General features: G+C 46.2%; 1 protein-coding gene across 1 annotated transcript; it reads left to right on the forward strand.

Moving 5' to 3' along the window:
* On the forward strand, positions 1-26070 carry LOC144669436 (ras-related protein R-Ras2-like). Its single transcript, XM_078531864.1, has 6 exons — positions 1-212; positions 18372-18459; positions 19937-20039; positions 21564-21672; positions 21786-21904; positions 22745-26070. Exons 1-6 carry the CDS (start codon positions 114-116, stop codon positions 22830-22832), a joined length of 606 nt encoding a protein of 201 aa, XP_078387990.1. The 5' UTR covers positions 1-113; the 3' UTR covers positions 22833-26070.
* Positions 26071-26440: the final 370 nt, after the last annotated feature.

Raw genomic sequence — 26440 nt, forward strand, 5'->3', positions numbered from 1 at the left:
ATAGATTTCTCGGGGACGCCGGAGTTCGAGGCTGAGCCCAGCCCCAGAAACAAGCGGCCCCCGGTCTCCCAGCTTCGGTTCCTCATTTGCACTTCGCTCTTGCGGCCGGGACAATGAACAGTAAAGACGGCAGCCCCCAGGAGAAGTACAAGCTGGTGGTGGTGGGAGGCGGTGGGGTCGGTAAGAGTGCTCTCACCATCCAGTTTATCCAGGTAACTGTGCGGGAAGGGCGGACAGACAGGGGCGGAGGGAGAAAAAAAAAGTTTGGAGAAAGTTTGAGAAAAGTTTAGAAAAGTTTACTATCGCGTCTTGGGCCGAAGGAAACAGACCCGCCCGTGCTGTGGGTGCCCTTAGAGTGAAGTCTATCGCATAATTTCATAAAAGGAGGTTCAAATTCACTTATTTTTAAAAAAAAATACATTTTGTGATGACTCTATTGATCATATTGCCCCGGATTTTCACTCTTACCTGGGGAGGGCATTTAAAAATTCGTTAAAGGGCTTTTTCCCTCGGTCTCTTAGCTCCTCTTGCGGACAGTGAGGTTTCTTCTTTATTTAAAAAAAAATGTTTCATGTCCCCTCGCCCTCCCATTTAAAAGAGAATTAGACTTTGAGTTCAGAATTCGTCTTCTAATTCAGGGTTCTGAGTGACTTGACTTTTATTTTTGATGTGGTTAGGCTGGTTTGGGAAGGAATATTAGAATGATTGAGGTTAGTGGTTTGAACTCTTCTCTTCTTCCCCCCCCCTCCACCCACCCACCCACCTTGTGCTCTGAGAGGATTAATGATGTTGGTCATTTTCCAGTTACTGTCCCATCTTGTAGATGCTTTGATTTCAGATTCTGCCTTGTGTAAACTGAAAACAAAGTGCATTGGTGATTTTAATTAAAATTGTCAGAGTGACACTTGATATTCTGGAGGGGACATTGCAGTGAACTGTTCTACTTGGCAGTTGTACTCTGGAGCTGCCCAGGCCAGAGATGGAAAGATATATCTCTGTAACCACCAAGATAAAAGCAAAATACTGCGGATGCTGGAAATCAGAAATAAAAACAGAAAATGCTGGAAAAACTCAGCAGATCTGGCAGCATCTGTGGAGAGAGAAACAGAGTTAACGTTTTGAGTCTGTATGATGCTTCCTGAAGAAGGGTCATACAGACTCGAAACATTAACTCTGTTTCTGTCTCCACGGATGCTGCCAGATCTGCTGAGGTTTTTCCAGCATTTTCTGTTTTTATCTCAGTAACCATCTCCTGCTTTATAATTCTCCCAAGATTTCTGTGTTCCTCCAATTCTGATCCTTTGTGCTACCCTGGGTTTTAATAGCTCAGTCATTGGCAATTTTACATTAGGCTGCCTGGCCCCATAACTCTGGAAATGCCTCTTGCACCGATCTCTGTTCCTCTCCACCTCTTTCTCCCCTCTCTCTCAATCTTTCTCCCCTTAAATTTCTCTTGTGCTCGCTCTCTCCCCAGCACTGCCCTTAACCGCCCGGGCGCGCCGCCCGATTATTGGCTGTTTTACAATAAGCTGTCCTGCCCCTAAACTCTGGAAATGCCCCTCATCCCCTCTTGGCACCTCCCCCACCCCCCTCGCCTATCGATAGAGTTCCTGGTCACCTGTGCACATCTCCTTGAGGCTTGGTGTTAGATTCTGTTTGATAATCGCCCCTGAGGGGTATCTTGGAGGTATTCTTTTCCCATGTTAATATATAATTACTGACTGCAGGGCTGCCAAGTAGTTGCTGGTATCGATTCCATGCCAATGGCCTCGGCTTGGTAAAGCTTTGCACCCGTACGTAAGCTGTTCCTTGTGTTATTGATGAAACTGAGGTGTAAATGAAGGTGGGATTAAAACAACAGGACATGCTGAGTGATCTGGCACAACCTCAAAAAACACAGGATGTTGAGCAGCTGAGCGAGAACAGGCAGGTTTAACGTTTTGGGTGGGGACTCGGTACATGAAGATTTCTCTCTCTCCTTTCATGTTTCTGAAACTGCGATTACCTCTGTCAAGTTGCAGAAAATCTCTTGCAAACTCAAACTATTCAAAAGAATGGCCTCCACCCCAAACACCAACAAGCCCTTGCCTCATTTTCAGAACCGCTGTATATTTCCTGTTTTTCTTTTTTTTTTGAATGATAATTGTATACACACGGTTAGGTCACTCTGCCTGTGACCCTTGACCCCTTCAGGATCTGGGCCTGTATCCCATCAAGCTGGCAGGCTCCCAGGGACTGGGGTTCATAGGTCAGGTTTGGGTGGGGACGTTTGCGCTGGCAGTGAGCAAACACGGCTTCTCAGCACCTAGCTGGGAATAGACGGCCGGCGATAACTGAGTGTTGTCACAGTCGTGTTTAATAGATGGTCATGCTGCACTCGAGCTGAATCCGCCCAGCTGTGCAATTATACATTCTGTCCTTCCAAACTTTGGCTGGTACATAAAGCGTTTTCAATCTCTACATGTTCTTGAGGTGAAAGATTGGTTGCTGCAGGGTCTGCCATTGGTTTTGGGGCTGTTTCTACCCCCCCACTTAATATTCACACCGTTGTGATTTATTCAAAATGGGGCTAATGATAACTCTACTGTCTGTATACCAGCTCTTACCAAGTCCAACCCTGGTCTCACTGACCTACGTTGGCTCCTGATCCAGGAGCATTTTAAAACTTTAAACCTAGTATTCAAATGCTTCCATCTGAATGCCCCCTTTCCCTGTAACCTCCTCCAGCCCCACAACCCTCACAACACTCTGCTTCTAGCCTTGCGTGCATTCCCAGTTTTCATCACTGCACCACTGATGGGCATGTCTTCTGTTGCCTGGCTCCTAAGCTCTGGAATTCCTTCCCTAAACCCCTCTGCCTCTCTACCTTTCTCTCCTTTAAAATCGGCCCCTTTGACCGAGCTTTTTGTCACCTGTTCTAGTATCTCCTCCTGTGGCTTGCTCACTGTGAAACTCCTTGGGATATTTTAACTACATTTAAAAGGCAGATTGTTGTTGCTGTCCGCGGTGTTGAGCCAGATTCTTTGCAAGTGCAAAGGTCCGTTTGGTTGAAGAGTAATGAGAGTCATTTTTGCGGGGAATCCCGGCAATTTTAATAAGGTGGAATATCTGCCCCTTTCAAAGGGGAGGCTGACCACTTGCAACTCTGTCTTTCAAAGTGGCATGACTACTGCTCCAGTTTATTTGTGGGAAGTAAAGAATTATAACTGATTACTAACAGCCTTGGGCACAAGTGAGGGGTGTGTTGGGGTAGATGTCGGAGGTGATTGTATCAAGAGTTCACTGACCAACAGACCTGAGCTCTAGAGAATGCCAAACCCTGAAGTGCTTCAGCCGTTTCTCACCTGGCTCAGGATGGAGCTTTATCCAAAGTTCCCAGTTTATTCCCTTCAGTGCTTCACTTATCCTGGGAGGGGTGTGGTTGTCCACTTGTAAAGCCACCATCTCTCCCGGTTACTTACCTAGTGATCACTGGCGCAAAGGAACACAGTCAAGAAAGCACTTACGTTTACTTAGCAGCTTTCACCAGCCCAGGATGTCCGAAAGTGCTTCACAGCCGACGCTCGTTGAAGTGTGCTCTTCCATTATAGTGCATGAAATGCAGCAGCCAATCTGTGCACAGCAAGCTCCCACAAACAGCAATGTGTTAATGATCAGAATATGTTTTTAATTGTTGATTTTAAGGGATAAATGCTGGCCAGGACACTGGAATAACTCTGAGATAAAAGCAAAAGACTGCGGATGCTGGAAATCCAAAACAAAAACAGAAACAGAAATACCTGGAAAAACTCAGCAGGTCTGGCAGCATCGGCGGAGAGGAACACAGTTGACGTTTCGAGTCCTCATGACCCTTCAACAGAACTAAGTAAAAATAGGAAAGGGGTGATTTCACCCCTTTCCTATTTTAACTTAGTTCTGTTGAAGGGTCATGAGGACTCGAAACGTCAACTGTGCTCTTCTCCACTGGAATAACTCCCCTGCTCTTCTTTGAAATGGTAGCTGTGGGATCTTTCATGCTCACACTGCCAGGAGCACAGATGAGCCTCAGGTTTAACATCTCATCTGAAAGGCCGCACCTCCTTGCTGTGCTCCCTCTTAGTGCGTCAGCCTGGATTTTGTGCTCGAGTCCAGGAGTGGGGCTTGAACCCACAACTTTTCCAAGGTGAGAGTGCTACCCACTGAGCCACAGCTGGCCTTGCTCATGACCTGGCACCCAAAGACATGACTGGCCCCTTCTGGAGATTATGTGGGAGTTCGGAGTCTTGATGACTCACTCAGGAAGAAAAGATCTGCCCAGGCCAAACCCTGGCTCTGGGCCTTTTCTGGTCTTGCAGCTTGCTATGAAACATTTATTTACCTTTCTTCCCCTAGTCCTTGCTGTTAGTAACACAGTAATGCTCATCTAAAGCTGGTAAACAGCCTTTGAAGACTTCTAAAACTCCCATCAGCTGGGATACTGCATTGTGGTCGACTAGAGATTCACTTTGCCTAAATATTGAGATACCCACGGTTTGAGAATTTGAATCAAGTTATAAAAAAAATTTGGAGGATTAAAAAGATTCTTTTCAAAAGTGACCATGAAGCCGTTGGGTCATGGTTAAAAAACCCAACTGGGGTTCACTCCTTCCTTTTAGGGAAGGAAGTCAGCTGTCTTTACTCCGTCCGGTCCAATGTGACTCCAATCCCACACCAACATGGTTGACTCCCAGCTGTCCTCTGAATAAGCCAAGCAAGTCACACAAGTTGTATCAAGCCTCTTGTGGTTTAAGTTGAAGGCCCACTGCCTCCTCCTTGAAGCAACTAGGGATGGGGGGTTAATGCCAGCAATGGCCACACCCTGAGAATGAATGGGGGAGGAGGAGGTGCGTCTGGCAGGAGGTGTGAACATGAGTCAAGGTGACTCTGTCCTCTGATCTCTTTGTAAATGCATTTTGAATCTGGGATCTTGCTGACCATTTATTCTCATTGACTGAAAAGACAACTTTAACTAGCAGTTACAAGGCTGTGGCAAATAACCCTTGTTCTTGTCGTACAACAGGTTTGATAGCTCTATTCGCAGGCCTTTCTGTTTCTGGCTGAATAGAGGGTCAGAGTTTAATCCTCGACCCCTTTTGAAGTACAATGGGGGCTGTAACCTGATGGAGCTGTTGTCTTCCTGTAGGCTTTTATTTTTACAGGGGGAGAAGGCCGTACAGCCGAGTACTGGTGGGAACCCCCACGCGCAGAGGAAAAGACGATTCACCTCGTTGAATTCCCTCCATCCAGGGCCCATGTGTGATCATCCTGTCCCATCCAAACCCACCGCTTTTAATCAGCCCATTCCTGTTTTACTGGCAGTTAAAGAAACAAAGCAGTTGTGTTAATCTCTGACTCCCAATCCTTATAGAGCTATAGAAAAGCTCTAGAATAGGAGGCCATGCTGTCCATTGAGCCTGTGCTGTTTCTTTTGAAGAGCTATCTAGTTACCTGGTTTCTGTTCTTTTTACCCCATTTCAAATATTTATGTAGTGCCCTATTATTGAAGTCACACTATCAGGCAATGCGTTCCTAATCCTAATCACTCATTGCATGATAGGCTTTTTCCTTGTTTTTTTTAAAAATTCATTCATGTGGTGGGCATCGCTGGCTTGGCCAGCATTTATTGCCCATCCCTAATTGCCCTTGTTCAGAGGGCATTTAAGAGTCAACCACAATGCTGTGGGTCCAGGGTCACATGTAGTCTAGACAGCAGATTTCCTTCCCTAAAGGACATTAGTGAACCAGGTGGGTTTTTACAACAATCGGCAATAGTTTCGTGGTCACCATCAGATTTTTATTGGATTCAAATTTCACCATCTGCTGTGGTGGGATTCGAACCCGGGTCCCCAGAGCATTACCCTGGGTCTCTGGATTTCCAGTCCAGTGACAACCACTACTCCCCCACCTTGTGTCATCTCTTTCTTTTCCAATTACCTTTGAGTCTTTGCCCTCTGTTTATTAACCCGTACTACAGCCTTTCGAAACTGTTTCTCTTTATTTACTCTATGGAAAACCTTTGTGATTTTGAACACCTCAATCAAATCTCATCTCAGTCTTCTCTGCTCCACGGAGAACAGCCCCAGCGTTTCCAGCCTATCCATGTTAACAGTAATCCCTCATCCCTGGAACCATTCTAATAAATCGCTTTTGTACTCTTCCCCAAAGCCTTCATATCCTTAGAGTGGAGAGCCCAGAACTGGACATAACTGCTCCAGCTAGGGTCGAACCAGCAATTTACACAGGGGTCATCGTAAATTCCTGACTTTTGTACTCTGCCTAGGAGCTCTGGATCCTTGAGGCTTGATTTTCAATATTCTGTTAATCTCTCCTGCCACCTTCTTGGCAGATCTCAATCTAATTCCTTTTACAAACTGTCAGTTCATCATAATTAAAGTAGTCCTAATATTTCATATTTTCTCTCTCCTTCACTTTCAGTCCACTTTGCATTCCTCCGTCCACTGCATCCCTTTTTTTAATAATTTTTCATGGGATGTGGGCGTTGCTAGCTAAGCCAGCATTTATTGCCACTCCCTAATCAGAGGGCATTTTAAGAGTCGACCACATTGCTGTGGGTCTGGAGTCACGTGTAGGTCAGGCCAGTTAAGGATGGCAGATTTCCTTCCTTTAAAGGACATTAGTGAACCGGATGGGTTTTTACAACCATCGGCCGTAGTTTCGTGGTCATCATCAGACTCTTAATTTCAGATTTTCATTAAATTCAAATTTCACCACCTGCCTTGGTGGGATTTGAACCCGGGTCACCAAAGCATTAGCCTGGGTCTCTGGAATACCAGCCCAATGACAATACCACTATGCCACCACCTCCCCAGGGCCCAGGCCATGAGTAGATTTAACAGATCCCCTTGCCACTATGTCAGGGAAGAGCAGGGGCAGCCTGCATCAAGGTTGGCATTTATCTCTCAACTAGAACTTGTCGGATCTTGCTGTGTGCAACTTCACAGAATCTCACGCTGCAGACGAGGCCCTTCGGCCCATCTATCCTGCGCCGACACGTGAGAAACACCTGACCTACCTATCTAATCCCATTGACCAGCACTTGGCCCATAGCCTTGAATGTTATGACGTGCCAAGTGTTCATCCAGGTACTTTTTAAAGGATGTGAGGCAACCCGCCTCCACCACTCTCCCAGGCAGCGCATTCCAGACTGTCACCACCCTCTGGGGAAAAATGTTTTTCCTCATATCCCTCCTAAACCTCCTGCCCCTCACCTTGAACTTATGTCCCCTCGTGACTGACCCTTCAACTAAGGGGAACAGCTGCTCCCTATCCACCCTGTCCATGCCCCTCATAACCTTGTACACCTCGATCAGGTCGCCCCTCAGTCTTCTCTGCTCCAACGAAAACAACCCAAGTCTATCCAATTTCTCTTCATAACTTAAATGTTTCATCCCAGGCAACATCCTGGTGAATCTCCTCTGCAACCCCCTCCAGTGCAATCACATCCTTCCTATAATGTGGCGACCAGAACTGCACACAGTACTCCAGCTGTGGCCTCACCAAAGTTCTCTACAACTCCAACATGACCTCCCTATTTTGTAATCTATGCCTCGATTGATAAAGGCAAGTGTCCCATATGCCTTTTTCACCACCCCACTAACGTGCCCCTCCGCCTTCAGAGATCTATGGACACACACGCCAAAGTCCCTTTGTTCCTCAGAACTTCCTAGTGTCATGCCATTCATTGAATACTTCCTTGTCAAATTACTCCTTCCAAAGTGTATCACCTCTCACTTTTCAGGGTTAAATTCCAGCTGCCACTTATCTGCCCATTTGACCATCCCGTCTATATCTTCCTGTAGCCCAAGACACTCATCCTCACTGTTAACCACCCGGCCAATCTTTGTGTCATCGCAAACTTACTAATCCTACCCCTCATGTGCTCATCTATGTCGTTTATATAAATACCAGCTTGGCTGCCATGTTTCCTACATTACAACAGTGGCTGCTCTTTCAAAAAATATTTTATTGACTGTAAAGCACTTTGGGGCATAGTTGATGTTGGGAAAGTATGTCATATAAATGCACCTTCAGGAATCCAGACCTATAGCCCGTGATGTTCCGGAGAATTCTCTCCATTCCTGGCCCTATCTCCTACTGAAGTTCAGGACCCCTACTGGGATACAGTCCGACTGATGGGAGTCATTCATGTGCGAGCTTAGGCGATGAGTAGAACTGACTATTCAACTATGGAAGGCATACCAGTTGACCAACTTCTTTATGCTGCAGCTTAATCATTTGCTCTCGCTCTCCAGCACAGGGTCAGTGAATATCTGTCCAGAGCAACAAACCTGGCAGATTTCTGCCCAAGTACTGAGTTTGATTGCGGTTCCCTTACCACCATCTCACTCAGTTGACTGCATAACAAACAGGGACTGAAAAATGTCATCTGCAGTTCTCTGTGGCTCCATGCAAGCCCACCTGTTACATGGGCCTTTAATGGTCAAGGGAGAATTCTACTCCTAAATTTCCTGTCTTTTGAAAATGGCTCCTTTTTGTAGATCCTGGGATGCTGGTGGTGGCTCTACATAAAGCCAGCAGGATCATCCCCAGTAGGGCAGCTGTCAGGCTGCGACTGAGCTTTTTGACAGAGTTGTTTATTCCTTTCTCTCCCGCCAATGACAAGGTTTGTTTACATTATGCCTCTGAAAATAAATTCTTATAACCAATGTGGAGGCTTAAAACAGTGTCCAACGTTCCTCAACCACACACTTGACGCTCCCTCACTCCTCTCCAATCACTGAGAGATTCCTATGTTGAGTTTTGATATGTTGGGTGTGGGGGTGCCCAATTTTCTTCTTTTTTCTTGTGCACTTTCTCTCTTGCTCAAACTCTCTGATTTACTTGAGGTAGGAAAACCTGGGCTGAGTGGGATGGAGGGAGGGAGCAGGGATTTGGTTTCGGTGGGGGCGGGGTCCAGGCCATCATGAGCTAAGGTTCCTCCTTGTCCTTCAGTTCTCTGCCTGCAGGTAGGTCCAGCCCACAGTGCAGCGATCTCCAGCATAGGTAGGGCAAGGAGGCAGGTCCAAATCCACCCAGCCAGACCGGGGATCGAATCCTCTGCTGCTGGTACCAATCTGATCCCACACCAGCCATCCAACCAACTACCCACCCCCTCCCAGTTGGGCAATATGCCCTGGAAATATGGATAGTGCTGGTAGAGGCTCCAATGTTCTTCCCATTACCTGGCTGACCAGGAATCACTCCTGTTCTTACCACCTGCTGTTGGTGTATGATGGAAGGAGTAACCAGTTGATAGTCAACCTATGTGGCCATGTTATCAATGCACTTCCTTTGGTCACTGAGTGCTGGAATGGGAGGGGAATTGAACCCAGAACTTCTGGCTCAGAGGCAGGGACATTACCCACAACACCACAAGATCTCTGATCTAAGATTTTGAAACCCTTTATTGTACATCAAAGATTTGAGAATTGAAGGTGATGGGTGCGTTGTAGTGAGGAACTGGTCTCCAGTGCAGGGCCCATCTTTAGGGGAAATCCAGTATTGAAAATGGCTGAGAGATGACCATCCATTTTCTCTTCCCAGGATGCTCTACTTGTAAATGGGCTCATTCCCAACAGTGTAGGTCATGTTAATGGAGAGTGGAATCCTGAAATCCAGGCCCATTTCAGTACTCCTGAAGACCTTGGCCTTGATTAAATACACAGCAAAGGTGTAACAGTGAATCATGGGGCAGAATTTTACAGCAGTGGGATTTGACGGTCCTGCCTAAGTCGATGCACTTGAACAGCATTTTACAGCCCAGCCCCCACCTGGACCCCTAGAGATTGAACCTGGGGGTTTTTCATATGAGGTGAGGCTCGGCTGTGGTAATCCCTCTGATTCATCCATCAAGAATCCTGCTGCCTTGCGTGACATATCTTGAATATTGCATATATTCAGGATTGAGTTAGACCGATTTTTGATCTATGAGGCTATGGGGGGCCGGCAGGAAAGTGAAGCTGAGGCCAGAATCATGATCTTATTGAATGGTGGAGCAGGCTCGAGTGGCTGAACCTACTTCTCTTTCTTATGTTAGCTTGGTGGTTAATTGACAGCATGTGGAGTTCCTCTGGAGGAGGCTGGACTTTGACTTGTAGAACCCGTCCCACCTGAGCTGGGAGCCGACAGTTTCAAGCCCCACTCCAGACAGACTCGCTGTGTAAGTCACTGCAGAGTGACACGGAGCGAAGATGTGGGGAGCATTGTTGAAGCTGCTAAGTCTGGAGACCAGGGACTTGGGAGGAACTGTGTAGCTGAAAAATATATATACGCTGTGCCCTTTCAAAGCAATTCAATTAATCCCAACCCTCTTCTCTTTCCCTGCAATTTGTTTCTCCAAATATTTATCCAATTTCCATTTGAAGATTCACATTGCATCTGGACCCTCCCTGCTATCAGGCAGTTCATTCCAAATCCTAACCACTTATTGCATAAAATTGTTTTCCCTCATGTTGTCTCTGGTCTTTTCGTAAAAAAATGTGTTCTCTGGTCATCGACCCTTTGGTTGTTGGAAATGATTTCCCTCAGGAGGGCCATCTAACTGGCGAGATGGCTGGCATGTGATTCAGAATAGTACCAACAGAGTGGGTTCGATTCCCGTTCAGGCTGAGGTAGACGTGGGACGTGCCTTGCCTCCCTGCCCCTGAGAGCGGAAGGCAATGGTAAGCCGCCACTGACAGAAACTGCTCAGGATGAAGCATCAGCAGAAAATGAGCCAGGGACCCCTCTTTGGGCCGAGCACACTTGAATGAATGAACTGTCTAATGCTTAACGGTTTTGAGCACATCTATCAAATCTCCCCTTAACCTTCTCTGCTCTAAGGAGAACAATCCCAACTTCTCTAGTCTACGCACATAACTGTAATCCCTCCGTCTCTGAAACCATTCCATTCTGTAACTAATCCCCATGCTTTTCATGCCCCAGACCTGTCGGGACTGACATTATTTTCTCCTTCTGGGAGGTGAGGGAATATGTTCTTGCTTGTAAAGGAGTGGAAAAGTCTCCAGGTCAGTGATTAAAGTGTTTTGTGTTGCCTGCTCTATGGGCCTACCCATCTCCAGCTCCTCAGCAATGCCAGTCAATCAAACCAACTCATTATCCTCAGCCCACTCTATGACAAACAAAAGCACATCATAGTTTACTATCTTTGGGAAAGCTTTCTGATATTTTTTTTCATCACAGTTAGAAACTCTAAAGCCAGCTAAGTTCTCCTATTCAACAAACCTGATGCTACCACACTTGCTCTGTGCCCCATAATGAAACTTTTGGAGGTTTAAGGGTTTAATATGAGTTGGCCATTCCCCAACAAATGGTGCCATAATGAGCCATTGAAGAATGACACAGTACAGAATGAGGCCATTCAACCCATCATGCCTGTGGTGGGATCATTGGAAAACTGACTAATTGGGCCCTTTCAGGCGTAGTGTTGCTTTTTTTGTTGTCTCTTGCTACTCCAGATGCAGTTGATACTTGGTGGGGGTGGTTTTAGCCCTCCAACGAGCTGATGGCTATTGGGTGTTTCGGGGATAGAAGTCTCCTTCTGGCAAAAGTCAGGCTCTCTCTGAGTTTTAAAGATGACATGAGATGTAATGTTATTTTTTTGGAAGAGCTTTAGTTCAGCACTCTCTACTTCGGAGCTGCCTTTGTAGTGGATGAGTTTCGTTGTGTTTTGAGACGCCTGCTCCCTCGAGGGGATGCTCCTTCCAATTTCCCTTTTGAAGTTTTGTTTTGTGATGGCGACAGAGATACTTTTTAGTAACACATCTAAAATCTCTTTAGGAGGATCGAGCCCCTCCTCTACTGTGATTTGTTCTCCAACACTGGCACACATTCCTTTCCAGCCCTATTTTTTCCACCCTCCTCCCCTAAGGTATTCACCCTCACTGGGCATGGACACTCATCAAAGCCCCTTAAGTTAACCGTGGCTCCATGGCAATAGAGCTCACTAGACCGTGATTGGAGGTGGGGTGCCAAGTCTTCAGGAATCCAGGATTCGGGACGTTACTATGAGGAAACATGAGAAAAATCAGAGATACGTTTAAGAAATTTTAGTTTTTTTCTTAACGTTTCAGTTATAAATATAACCAGGTAGAAATATGTTTGACTGACGTCATTCAGTTGGGTAATTAAGATTGTTAGCTTCCTGGTTGTGGGAGGGTGGTGTGCTGTGACAATGGGCATGTCAGGTGACCAATGGTGGGAGTGTGGGTTGGTGTGTTTGGAGGCAAAAGGTCATGTGATTAACCTCCAGGAATATGCCCAAGCAGAGTTGGCAGCCCTGCTTTGATGTGCATTTGAGTGGGACTGTAATGGGTTGAAGGTGGGCATTTATTTGGCAGACAGCACCCTTGCTGCTCCTGCACTTTATGTTGAATGTAATTCCAAAGGAGGTGTTGATTGTTTACATTGGGAATGTTCATCATTTCCAGATGTATTTGGACTTCTTTTTTGTGTTCCCTAGAAACGCCTCTTTGTCGTTTTGCATTTTTAAGAGCGATGTCATGGATGAAGCGTGTTTTTCTTTTTGGCCAGGATTTTACAGCCCCCACTGTGGCATGTCTCCCCCACCCCCCACTCCCACTCTCCCTCCCCCTGCGGATGTGGTGGTGCTGTTTAAATCTCCATTCAGTTCGGCGGGACCGTAATATCCCGCCAGGCGGGAGGGATTGTAAAATCCTGGCCACCTATTCCCTTCCATTCCCAATCCCTGACTGGCCCTCACCCTGTGTCTGACATTCCTATCCACCTTTTGGCTTGTAAAGAATTTCATTTCTATAGCACCTTCTCGTAGCCTCATGGCATCCCAAAGCGCCTCATAGCCAGTGAAATACTTTTGAAGTGTAGTCACTGTGATATAAGGACGGGCAGTCAATTTGTACACAGCAAGCTCCCACAAACAGTAATGAGATAAACACCAGCCCAATGTTAATTTTATGGAAAAACATTGGCCCCGGACACTGGGGAGAACTCCCTTGCTCTTCCTTGAATAGGTTCCTATCGTTTGCATCTGAGGGGGTCAACAGGGCCTCTGTTTAACGTCTCATTTGATAGACTGCACCTTTGGCAATACAGGATTCCCTTGGTACAGCAATGTGTATCAGCCTGGATTAGATGCGCGAATCCCTGGAGTGGAGCCTGAACCCAAAACCTTCTGACCCAGATGTGAGAGTGTGGCTCACTGGGCAACAGCTGGAAACTTTAGTGGGATTGAGTAACATGTCACCAAACTGAATGTTTGTTTTCTTTTTTAGCTTTCTGTTCTTGAGTGATTGCACTTGTTGCCTAACTGAGGCCCTGTAGGCAAAACTGAGTGAGGTGGGCCTGTTTGGAAGGGCTTTGTGGCCTAATCTGTTGGGGCTTGCTGTGCGATGCAGACAGGAAATGATGCTGCTTTGTAAACTCCTCATCCGGTCGTGTTGTGAAACTGTGTGTTTGTGTGTGTGTGTGTGTGTGTGTGTGTATTTGTGTGTACTGGTGCCAGTACAGCAACTGTAACCTCAAACCTGTAGCAACTGATGAGCCTAACAGGAAGTAGAGCCTCTGATATGTGGCGCAAACAAGTTACGTCAAAGTAAAATACATCCCGTCCATAAACTTGAACTTGTCCAAAGCTTTGCTGCCATTTTTCTCCTAACCTGCACCAAGTTCCATTCACTGATTTTAGCCTTGAGCTCGCTGGTTTTTACCTTGGCTCCTGCTCCAGTAACTCTTCAGATTTTAAAATTCTTATTTTCGTGTTCAGAATTCCTCACCTCTGGAACCATCTCCAGCCCTTCAACCACCTGAGATTTCTGGATCTCCCATTCTGGCCCCGTGTGTATCTGGCCACCCCCTCCCCAAACAACAACCTCCTATCGTTAGCTGGCCAGGCCCGAAACTCTGCAATTCCTTCTCTCAAATTCTTACCACCGACTCCTTTTTAAAACCTACCTCTTTGAACGAGCATTTGGTCATTTGTCCTAATGTCGTGTCCTTTAACTCGATGTCAAATGTTGCTTGGTAATTGCTCCTGTAAAGCACTTTGGGATGTTGTACCACATTCACAATACTATCGTCTCAGTCAATTTCAATCTTTTATGTACAATAAATTATCTGACAGAGACACTTGCATCTCTATAACAAAAACAGAAAATGCTGGAAAAACTCAGCAGGTCTAACAGCATTTGTGGAGAGAAAAACAGAATTAACGTTTTGAGACCGTACTACTCTGAAGAGTCATCCGGACTCGAAACGTTAACTCTGTCTCTCTCTCCACAGATGCTGTTAGACCTGCTGAGTTTTTCCAGCATTTTCTGTTTTTGTTTCAGATTTCCACCATCCGCAGCATTTTGCTTTTATCTTGCGTTTCTATAGTGCCTTTCACGACCTCTGTCCAAAGTGCTTTAAAGCTAATGAAGTACTTTTTGAAATGTAGTCACTGCTGTTAGTGCTCGGTGTGGTAGAGCTTGTGTCTCTGAGCCAATGTTCTGGGTTCAAGGGTTTGAGAACACAAATCAAGACTGACACTCCTCCATTGCCATACTGAGGAAGTGCTGCACTGTTGGAGGGGTCACCTATCTGATGAGACATTAAACCGAGGCCCCATCTGTCTGCTTGGGTTGACGTGAAAGATCCCATAGCCATTATTCCGAAGAAGAACTAGGGGGTCCCTGGCCACCAATTTTGCCTCAATCACCACCACAAAAGAACGGAGAAACTGGTCAATACCACATTGCTGTTTATGGGATCCTGCTGTGCGCAAATTGACTGCTACATTGCAGATGGGGCCTTGGTTTAGCATCTGACTAAAAAGGCGGCCCCTCCAACAGTGCAGCACTCCCTCAGCATAGCACTAAAGGACTGTCAGTCTTGATTTGTGTTCTCAAACCCTTGAACCCAGAACATTGGCTCAGAGCCACGAGCTCTACCAAACTGAGCACTAACAGCAGTGACTACACTTCAAAAAATACTTCATTTGCTTTAAAGCACTTTGGACAGAGGTTGTGAAAGGCACTACAGAAATGCAAGTTTCACTTTCCAATAATTTATTTTACGAGAAGATTGCAATTACATTGCCACAGTTACTAGACTTCAAAAAGTACCTAATGGTTTGTGTGATGGAATACTTCCCACAAAACTCAAGAATTTTGACACCATCCAGGACAAAGCAGCCCGCTTGATTGGCACCCCATCCAAAAACACTCACTCCCTCCACCATGGACGCACAGTAGCAGCAGTGTGTACCTTCTACAAGATGCTCTGCAGAAAATTAACCAAGCCTCCTTAGATGGCACCTTCCAAACCCATGACCACTGCCATCTAGAAGGACAAGGGCAGCAGACACGTGGGAACACACCCACCTGTAAGTTCCACTCCAAGCCACTCACCATCCTGACTTGGAAATATATCGGCCGTTCCTTCATTGTCACCGGGTCAAAATCCTGGAACTCCCTCCCTAACAGCACTGTGGGTGAACCTACACCACATGGGCTACAGCAGTTCAAGAAGGCAACTCACCGCCACCTTCTCAAGGGCAACTAGGGATAGGCAATAAATGCTGGCCCAGCCAGTGACACACCCACATCCTGTGAATGAATTTTGAAAAACACTTTGGGACTTCTGGTTGTTGTGAAAAGTGCTATCTAAATGCAAGTCTTTTTTAATGTAGGAAGCGTGGCAGCCAATTTGTACATGGCAAGCTCTCACAAACTTGACCCCACATCTTCTGACTCCGAGGCGGGGAGTGCTACCTACTATCCACGACTCTCACAGTGAATTGTTGGTGGCTTTTGATTTGTGCAGCTTTGCCTCAGTCCCTGTAATTTGTATCCACACTACTTGTGGGCCACGATCTCTCTCCAACCGACCTTGATTCTCTCCGAGCGGCGGATATTGGCCAATGCAGATTGACAAAGGTTCTGATTTTGATGCTCAGTCTTGTTGGCTGATCTCCCACTTGGGTGGCCCGGGAGAGCCCTGGAATGGGGAGGTGATCTCGGTTGTCGTGGGGTGGCCCAGAAGGAGATCCTGGGTGCCTGTCACCTGTGTATCTGAAACCTCCTCCTGTTGAATTGTTGTTTTGTTGCACTCATGGATTTTCTCTCCAGATTTCCATTGAGCACAATGATGAGAGAACATTTTCTGCCCCAACTGTCTTTGGACAGCTGACCTTGCAGAGATTAGAGTAAGGGGACCAGAGTGTTCGTGTTATCAGAGGGACACTGATGGTGTGTTGCGTGTTTGCTGGGGTTTAGAGTCAGTCATTTACAGCACAGGAGGAGGCTGTTTGGCCCATATGAGTCCATGCCAGCAATCCAGTCTGTCCTATTTCTCCGCTCCACCTCCATAGCCCTGCAAGTTTACTCGCTTCAAGTGGCATCTAACTGCCTCCTTGAGATCATTGATCATCTCTGTTTCCACCACCCTTGCAGGCAGAGTGTTCCAGGTCATCACCACTTGCTGCGTCTTTATTTTTTTTTTTAAATAGTTCTTCCTCGCATTTCCCCCTGAATCTCTTGCCCAAAAACTTAAATCTGTACCCCCTTAGTCTTGTACCCTCAGCCAATGGGAACAGTTTTTTTTCCTTTTGAAGGGGGTCCCTGAGTTGTTGGCTCCCATTGCCAGTCACTCCTGTTTAAAGAGGAAGGTGCAGGGCTCTGCTTCGCGTGGAAATGATTTTAACCCAACAGAAAGTTGGTTTGGTTTCCCACATTGAGCAGTCAGCTTATTGTCCGTGAAGGGACATGACCAATTGATGACATCTCGCTCCACCGCTCAGGCAGTCAGCCACGGCCAGGAAGTGAGTTGGCAAATGGGCTGAAATTGGAAAATGTGAAAGTGATATTTAAGTTCACACAGTATTAATAGTAATTTAGTTAATAGCAAGGCTGTGTCGGGAATGTCAACTAAATTAGCTGACATGAGCATTTACAAGAAATCTTGCTCTTAATTTGGATCATTTACACATGAGTTTCTGCATGGGCAAGTGAGAAAAGGTGTTTCACAATTCATAGGCAAGGTGTCAGTTGTGGTTCAGTGGGTCTTGCTTCTGAGTCAAAAGGTCGTAGGTTCAAGTTTGACCCCAGAGACTTGAGCACAAAATCTAGGCTGACGCTCCCAGTGCAGCACTGAGCGCGTGGCACTCTGTCAGAGACGATGTCTTTTGGATGAGAGGTTAAAGTGAGGCCCCCTTTGCTTCCTCTGCATCATAACTGACACCAGGGCACTATTTGGTGTCCTCCTTGGTGTGCAGTCCGATAATTATCCATCCACCACCCACAACACTTCCAAAGCAAAATATTACAGATGTTGGAACTCTGGAAATACTCAGCAGGCCAGGCAGCATCTGTGGAAAGAAGAGTTAACATTTCGGGCAGATGACCCTTGATCAGAACACTAAATAGATAACTAGTCTTTATCGTGTTGCTGTTTGTGGGATCTTGCTGTGTGTTTCCCTACATTACAGCTTCAAAAGTACTTCATTCGTTGAAAAGTTCTTTGGGGTGACTTGAGCCTATGAAACGTGATCTAGAAACGAAAATTTCCTTTTATAGAAGTTTACTTCCTGCAGCCTCCACTGGTCTGTTTAGAAAGTGTTGAGCATTGTGTCAAGGACAGGCACCATTGGTAAAAGTCGAGATATGAGTGCATGTCGGCCATTCTTCTGAGAACCCGTTATGAAATTGGGGCAAGAGCTCACGGTTCATAATATTTTGAACATCTAATTGCATGGCCCAGCTTTGCTGTGTCAATGTTGCTGTTGGGTCGCTTCTGAAAGTGATCGTCTGAAAGATGCAGATGATAAGCTAGTAAGTCCAAGGGAAAGAAATGGGCTCTCTTCCACCTGCCCTGCTTGTAGCTCCTCCTACCAAGAGATCTGTCATGGCATGTCACGCTCTTCTATCTTAACACCATCCTCACACATCCACTGTAGCTCATCTGCAACTGCTCTGTGGCATCCGTCATCCAACTACACCTTGGTCGACCCCTCTTTCCGCTTTGCCCTCTAGCAGGGATCTCTCTAGCTTTTCAGCTCTGATCAGATGGCAGAAATACTGACCTTTTTTTCCTGGATGTCACTTTTTAGAGTTCTTTTTGCTATTCCAGTTTGATTGGTCCGATGGTCTGGTATATGGAGTTTTTTGCATACACCTGAGCATCCATGTTTCAAAGGCCTCTATTTTCTTGCACAGATCTTTATTTCTAGTCCAGGATTCTGAGGCAGACAGGAAAGTGGATAGAATGTGGTGTCTTATGCGTTTTTTTTCCCTTGTTACCAGCTTGAGTTTTCTTGTTAACAGGGCAACATTCATTCACTGTTTAAATCTGGACCTGTTTTTTTCTTTTGATTCTAGTCCTATTTTGTATCAGATTATGACCCAACCATTGAGGACTCCTACACCAAGCAATGTGTCATCGATGAGCGGGCAGCAAGGCTAGACAGTAAGTTACACACGTTGTGATGCGTAATCCCTTTGCCAGCCTGAGCACAGAGGGTAGGCCTCTCCTGCACAACTGCCTATCTAGCATCTGATGTTTTCACAAGAGTAGCCACTTCAACAACAATTGACATTTATGTAGCACCTTTAACATAGCAAAGCACCCCCCCGCCCCATCCACCCAGACACATCATGCGAGTGTCATCAAATAAAATTTGACCCCAGGTCATATATGCAATTATTAAGACTGGCAACAAGTTTGGCCAAAGAGAAACTTTAGAGAGACTTAGGGAGGACATTCCAGAGCTTGGGGCCTCTGACTGAAGACGCAATTGCCAATGGTGGGAGTGAAGGAAGTGGGTGTTGCACAGGAGGTCAGAACGAGGGGAACGCAGGGATCTCACAGGGTTGAGGAGATTAGAGACAGGGGTATGACCATGGAGGGATTTGAATGCGTTCTACGACGTAAGGGCACACTTGGTTAATTATTTCTAACGCTGCTCATGGAAGGAAAGTAAGCACTGAGCAGTCCTGAGTGAGGTGTCTTAGTGTGGATGTGCGGGGACTTACGTTCCAGTATGTCTGTGCATACAAGCTGGCATTGTTATTTTGCAGGGTGGTGCTCGTCCCCAATGAGGAACTAGATATTTTTCTTCAAAAAGAAACAAAACTCTACGAATGCGTGAAACTGAGCCTGATTGCGAATGGAAGTGTTTTTCTTGCTTACAGCAGGTTTTCTTCCTAATCCAGGCTCAAGTACTGAACACGCTTCTGTCTGGGCTTGTTCACGATGAATGATCACATACATATATATATATATATATATATATATATATATATATATATTATATGGGTTGCCAGAGCGCTTCTGGTCCATGTGGAGCTGTATCACAGTAACAGTCACTACCCTCGAGACAGGGGAGGAGGTGGGAGGGGGGTGTGAACAGGGAGTGGGGGGGGTGGTGAGAGAGAGAAGGAAAATATGGGGGTAGGGGAACTCAGTTTTTTTTTGTTTGTTTTTAATGTTTCTGCTCATTTCTTTCTCTTTTTCCCCCCCCCGCCACTGATTTTCAGCAACTGGAGAAAGCAGAGGAGGGTGGGGGAGGAGGAGGAAGGTGTAGATTTGAATGAGGGAGTCAGGCTTGTACTTGATTATAGGCCCCAACTGGGCAACAGCCTGTTACTCATCAAGGAAGATTCCGGTGTGGTCCTAGTGCCTCCTCACACGACGCATAGCTTAACCATGAAAGAATTTTAATTCTGTCAGTATGGGGTAACTTCCTTAGTGGTAGCCATGGAAACTGTGTGTTTGAAACTTGCCTGTACTGGCAATGCTGTGTAAACTTGTGAAAAGGACCCTGCAGACTTGAATCTGTTAAATTATTCTCTAATGAGAAAGTATCATTCACTGGTCACATTTAATTTCTGATGTCTCTTTTCCACCCCCCCCCGCCTCACTTTCCCACTCTTTTTTTTTAAAGTTTTGGACACTGCTGGGCAAGAGGAGTTTGGAGCAATGAGGGAACAGTATATGCGTTCAGGTGAAGGATTTCTCCTCGTTTTTGCCATCAACGATCGGGGAAGGTAGGACCTTCGTGACCTGTCTTTTTATAAAAATGTTACATAGAATTTCTCCAATGATCTGTTTGGTCATTCGCGTGACCATTTCACTTGTCCAGTTACCTGATCTCAGTCAGGACATTAAGAGTTGGCTCCTTGTTGGGCAGGCTGAGGTGGGGGTGGCAATAGATGGAGAGGGGTGACTAGGTGATTTTTTTCACTTGGGCTGTTAGGATCTATAATGCTCTCTCTGGATAGTGTTTGAAGCTGATTCAATGAGTAATTTTAAAAGGGGGCTGGAGGGCAAATGATGGCGTAGCGGTAATAGCACCGGACTAGTAATCCAGAGGCCCAGGCTAATGCTCTGGGTTCAAATCCCACCGCAGCAGCTGGTGGAATCTCAATTCAATTAATAAATCTGGAATATGAAGCTAGTCTCAATAATGGTGACCATGACAACTATCACTGATTGTTGTAAAAACCCATCTGGTTCATTAATGTCCTTTTCAGTGAAGGAAATCAGCCGTCCTTACCTGGTCTGGCCTACATGCGACTCCAGAACCACCGAAAAGTGGTTGACTCTGTGGCCTAGCAAGCCACTCCGTTCACGGGGAATGAGGGATAGGCAGCGACACCCGCATCCCATCAAATAATTTTTTTTAAAAAGGTACCTGAGGACGAGGAACTGACAGGATTAAACAAAAATTGTGGATGTAGTGCTAAGCACAACTGTTCTTTCAAAGGGGCAGCACTGACAAATGGCCTCCTTCTGTACTTTGACTCCATGAAATAAACCAGAACATTTGATTTGGTTCCTGACTCTGGTTGATCATATCCCTGGAGGCTTCATTGCATGACCATGTACCTCCAATCACCACGCCCCCAAACTCTTGCCATTCGTCACCCGTCCTCCTGCCTCACCATGCCAATTGGAAAGATGCATCATTCAACTGTCAAACATCCTTTCGCCCCCTATCTCTTTATCAGGGATGGTAAACAAGGGTTCAAGTAAAACAAAAAGTGTGTCCTGGAGATGAATTTGTAGTTCCTAACCTAACCCTGGAGGGTTGGCAATGCTAGTTCCAGTTGCTGTCCAGTGATCTCTGCTGCCTTGTGTCTGCGTGTGATGTTGGCTAAGGACAGGATTGGGCTTGTCGAGAGATCTCGCCTCCACCCTGTCTGCTAGCTTGTCTGTCGGTGTTCACACATGAAGGACAGTTAGTTAGGTGAGATACTGGAAAGTGAGCAGTGTCTGCGGGCCTATAAACCCGACTGTGAATCTGCACCCTCAGCAAAGTGAGGAAAATTGGGACAACCGGAAAATTTGGTTCCTTGGAATGACGCCTAACTGCACCATTTAAGGCTTCAGTTTGCAGTTGACAACCAGCAGGTCCAACAAAGCCATTCCTCATTGTCCAAGGACTCCTTTCATCACCCAGACTTGCAGCAGTTCAAGAAGGCCTGGCACCTCTCGAGTCTAATGGGTTGATAAATGCCTGGCTACCAACAATTCAAGAATGGAATTCAAAAATAAATCCTCTCTTTCAGTTTCGATGAGATCAGTAAATTTCACCGTCAGATTCTCAGAGTGAAGGACCGAGACGAATTTCCCATGATCCTCATTGGGAACAAGGCTGATCTTGAACACCAACGACAGGTGAGTCTCACCTGGGGTAAGTTTGTGTGTGTGTGAGACAGGGTTGGGGGCCTGGGTCGGTGGCACGGTTTGTTGTTTAATAAATAACTGCCTGTCGTGTGCTCAATCTGTAGGTAACGAAAGAGGAAGCGGAGAATCTCGCAAGGCAGCTGAAAGTAACCTACCTGGAGGCCTCTGCAAAAATCCGATTGAATGTAGACAATGCGTTTCACAACCTGGTGCGAGCAATACGGTATGTTCCTTATTCGTGCCCTCGGAAAGAAGCTATACTAACATTTGGTTCCGATGGCTTAAACATATGACATCCAACAAGTTGCATTAGCACCTTTTAACTTAGTAAAACATCTTAAGATACCTCAAGTGTCATCAAATCAATTTTTGGCACTAAGGGGATATTGGGGCAGATGACCAAAAACTTAGTCAAAGTGTATAGGTTCGAGGGAGAATCTCAAAGGAGGAGAGAACAAGTAGGGAGGGAATTCCAGAGCTCGGGGCCCCAGACAGCTGAAGGCACGGCCGCCAATGGTGGGGCAATTAGAATTGGAGATTTAAGAGGTCAGAATTGGAGAAGTGCAGTGACCTTGGAGGGTTGTGGGGTTGGAGGAGATTAAAGCTATAGGGAGGTGTGTGACCATGGAGGCATTTGAAAATACGGGTATGAATTGGGCAGAGCTTAGAAAGGCCAACGTCTTTAATAGCACCTCATCACATGGCTCAACTTTCCCCAAGAGCATCCCATCGAGTGAATCATCAATGAAGCAGAGACTCTGTTATGTGGGTAAACAGTGAGTGCATTTCAAAGGCAATATTTGCATGGGAAGAACTCTAAACATTTGAGAAGTAGTGATGTATATTTGTGAGGATTTGCTCTTCCTTCAGAGTCTTAGGTTCTGCTGGTCTGTACTAAAGATGCTGACTGGTATGATTTTGACATTTTAGGTTAACCTCTCTCACATTCTCTCTTGTTTCTCTCACTTCCCTGTGTGCTCTCTTTCTCCTGCTCCTTGTTTTCCTCGAATGTGGCGATTTTAATGGCCGAGCGTCTTGACTCCTTTCAATTTCTTCCCCCCAGGAAATTTCAGGAGCTCGAGAGTCCGCCCAGCCCACAACCCAAGCCGTCGAAAGGAGAGTCCAGTGGCTGCCCGTGTGTTCTCCTGTGAGGCCTCCGTGTCTTTAGCAGCGAGTTAGCTTTGCTGCGATCCGACCTTGGTGAACTTGGTCCTCTCCCTTCTCCACAGCATCAACTGACTTCACGTCCCCTTGCATTTAGAGACCATCATGGAATGACTGAAGACTTTGTCCTCTCCTGCTCTGAATGACACTCGTACAGCTCAGTCAAGTGGCCAAGGGCTCACTGCTGGAATTGCAGCTTACTATCTTTTTAAAAACTCTTGTTTTCTTTTTTTTTAAAAAAAAAAGCCTCTTCTAAAATTCTATCTTCCTTTTGTGGTGTTAATGCTGGGAACCAGGGGAGCTGCTTTGGAAAATGGACACCAGGCAGGAGAGGGTTGTAGTTTTTGCACTGTAGCTGTGTTGAGGGTGGGGAGGAGAGGGTGGGGAGGTCCATGCTGAGGTCAATCTTGTCCTACTGTAATTGACACTACGGGTGTGCGTGGTTAATCGTGTTTTAACTTGTCTTTTGTCGAAAGGGGTGTCCTAACTTCGCACTTCATGAGAGCAAGCAGTTACTGTACAGAATGGACATGTCCAATCAGTAGGGAATGGGTCAGGGAGGCTGCCGATCAGGGTTAGGCGGCTAAAGACTAGCCGTTTACCCCAGCGACTTGGCAGGTTCAGGTGCAGAATGAGCTTGGCTCAGACCCACCGTGCAAAACAGTTTCTAAATTGTCACTTGAATTCAAGGTCTCACTCGGAGGGGCTACGTGTGGAAAGTGGGAAGTGTTGACACTGGGGACACCATGAGGCTATGGCATGTTACTGGAGTAGAGAGAGCTTTACTGTACCCGCCCATATGCTCCTTAACCCGAGAGTGCTTAACACTGGCGCTGCCTGTCTGAAATGATTCCATTCTCTGCCACCACCATTGTCTCACTTTTTAAGGACAATTGTAGATGCTCCAAGGGCCAGCTGGTTCTTGGTTTGGTAATGCCTTGTACCAGGCTGAATCTTGGCCAAGTCTGTGGGATATGAACACTACAATTGTCCTCAGCGTCTCTGGATAGTAAAAGCGCTCCCGACCTGTACCTGGTGCTTTGTGTGAGAGTATATTGGGATATCAAGAAGTGCTTCATATGAAGGGGTGATCATCTTATGCAGTAGACTAGTAGGTAGAAGTGGCCTTTGGTTCAGTTATCATGGAGGAATGTGGAGGTGGGGAAGGGGTGAGCTACCCCAGTCTTGTGACCCATGATTATCTCATCAGGTTTTCTGGGTGTCTTTATGTTCAACTGTTGCTTGGTGCTGAAGTTGCCAGTCAGTTAACCCATATAAAATGAAATTCCCGTTCCACTTCCCACCCAACCCATCGCTGCTGCCACTTGCTGTGTTAACCTCCTCCTGTGCAACTGGGGCAGGTTTGACTGCTGGTTTTCAGAAAGTGATTAAATGTTTTTCTGCGATTTCACTATAGATGTTTCAGTTGCCTGCTTCCCCACCCCAGGTGTAGGGTACTGTACATCTGTTCTTATGACAGCCTGTAGATTTCATGTGCTTTCTCCACCCTCCCCATGGAGGGCCCCCTGCTAGGGCATTGGTGTTGAGCTTCTCCAGGGTAGTTTGTGCTCTTGAAAGGCCACTGAGCTATTTGATTTCCATTCCTCTTTGCTGGTGATCCAGCAGAGGCCATAAAATCCACGTGACTAGTCAGGTCAGGAGATGGAGAGCAGGGGAAGTCTCCCAGTGCAAATTCCAGACATTCCTAGAGTATCTTTGTAACAACCTGTTAAGGTGACTGGGCTTCAAGGCATGCAACTGTGCTTGGCTTGGATTCCCAAAACCAGTCTCCTTTTGTTCTGGACACTGTGTGGTGTTGGCCAGTGTTTTCTAATCTGTTACCCCCATGTGGCAAATTGTTTTATATTTACAGATCAATAAGTAACCGACCCTGTTGGTTATGTGATCTCGATTCGTATTTGCATGGCGTATACACATGACCTTTAACCTTTTGATGATGTTTGTTGGCAAGGTGAATATTAGTGTGTGCATGTGTCTCAATCGGTGTGAGTGCTTCACCTCGTTGCTGAGCAGTGAGAAATATCAAGTAAATGTACTCGTGTAAAGTACGTTTTCCCTTAATTTCTTGCATAAGGTGCTTTTTTTCTTTGTAAAACCAATGCATGGTTAAAAGAGTAAGCAGTTTCTATTGGACAACACTGGTGTAGGCATTCACAGTGGAATGACACGGACTCCCAACAATCACTACAAACTCATACAGCAGAGACATGGGATTAGCCGCATGTTGCTTGATTTACAGAAAGGTTACAATATGCCACTGACTCCTGCTGACCTCTGCATGGCCGGAAATGCCCCATCTTGGAGATTTAGGCGAGGAACAACATTGCCCTCTAGGTCCTGGATGTTGTGATGCCCTCAGTGGTTGAATAGGCAGCTGTCACTCTCTCGCAGGTGAAGTTCAGCTCTTCGGCTACCAGCTCAGCCACTGACTGGAGCCACCCTGCAGAGTATCAATGGCCCCAAGAGGGAGGGGATTTTTTTATTTTTAACAACAAAGCTCTGAAATTTGGGAATCCCCTTCAAGATGAGGAACCAAGTGACCAAATTTGACAATGGAAGAAATTGGAGGTGGATCATTAAACTCGTCCCATCCCTGTTTAAACCCCACCCAGTCCCCCAGACCAGGAATTCTTCCTCCAGCAAGACGATGATGATGATGATGATTCCTTTCTGTTGGAAAGTGAGATCGTTCCAGAGGCATAATGTGGCAGCAAAATTGCCTCCTCTTTCAACACGGGGCCAAGATTGGAGGGACTTGGGTTGGGTACCTGCCCAGTCTCCAACAATGAGCTGTTGAGAGCAGTGTTAGGTTTAATCTAGGGTTGCCCATGTGCGAGAGGCAAGTTGAGAGAAAATGCTGCCTCATGTGTTTCTGGGATGTGCAACAGTCACTCTTTCCCCCACCCCCCCCCACCTCCTTTTCCCCCCCCCTCCCACTCCCTTACCACAATAGAACGGTAGCTTCCTCACCTTGGCGAGGGGTTGCAGCCCCACTGTCTATTTCTGCAACAACATTTGCAGTCCTCCTAAGCAGTGGCTGTAAGTGGTGTTTGCTGCTGTCTGCCTGTATAATTTTAATCATTTGCCTTTGTTAGATACTGGCTTTTAATGTACAGTTAGAGGTACAGTGTGTTTACTGGCTGGGGTGTAGTCCCCTCACTGTAAATGTTCATTCAAAATAATTAAAAGTACATTTGTAATAAACTTAATCTGCTTGTTTTATGTAACTGTTGTAGGAATGGTTTAACGTGTGCCCCAAGTCGAGATTAAATTTCGGCTTCCAGGCCCATTACTGTTAGGGAGGAAGTAGAAAATCAGAGCGCTGATGAATGTAGACAGTTTGTCTTCACCTTGATTTGTCTCAACTCTTTCTTTGCTTCAACCCATCGCTTTTTAGGAAGGATGTCAAGCCCTTTTTTTTGAGATGAGATTTACCAGAGGCTGGAGAAGCTGAGGTTGTTTGCCTTCAGAGCAGTCGGTCTCACTTTTTGCCTTGCTGCATGGGATCTTTTGCCCTGAAGACATCTACTGGCCCTTCCCCGACCAGCACATAAAAAAACAAGCCATCAGAATT

The sequence above is a fragment of the Cetorhinus maximus genome, chromosome 29 (assembly GCF_964194155.1).
Source record: "Cetorhinus maximus chromosome 29, sCetMax3.hap1.1, whole genome shotgun sequence".
Classification (NCBI taxonomy): domain Eukaryota; kingdom Metazoa; phylum Chordata; class Chondrichthyes; order Lamniformes; family Cetorhinidae; genus Cetorhinus; species Cetorhinus maximus.

Coding starts and splice junctions, on each gene's coding strand:
- LOC144669436 (XM_078531864.1), top strand. CDS start 114: ATGAACAGTAAAGACGGCAGCCCCCAGGAGAAGTACAAGCTGGTGGTG. Junction 18,460..19,936: donor GCGGGCAGCAAGGCTAGACA/GTAAGTTACACA, acceptor TTTTTTTTAAAG/TTTTGGACACTGCTGGGCAA. Junction 20,040..21,563: donor GCCATCAACGATCGGGGAAG/GTAGGACCTTCG, acceptor CCTCTCTTTCAG/TTTCGATGAGATCAGTAAAT.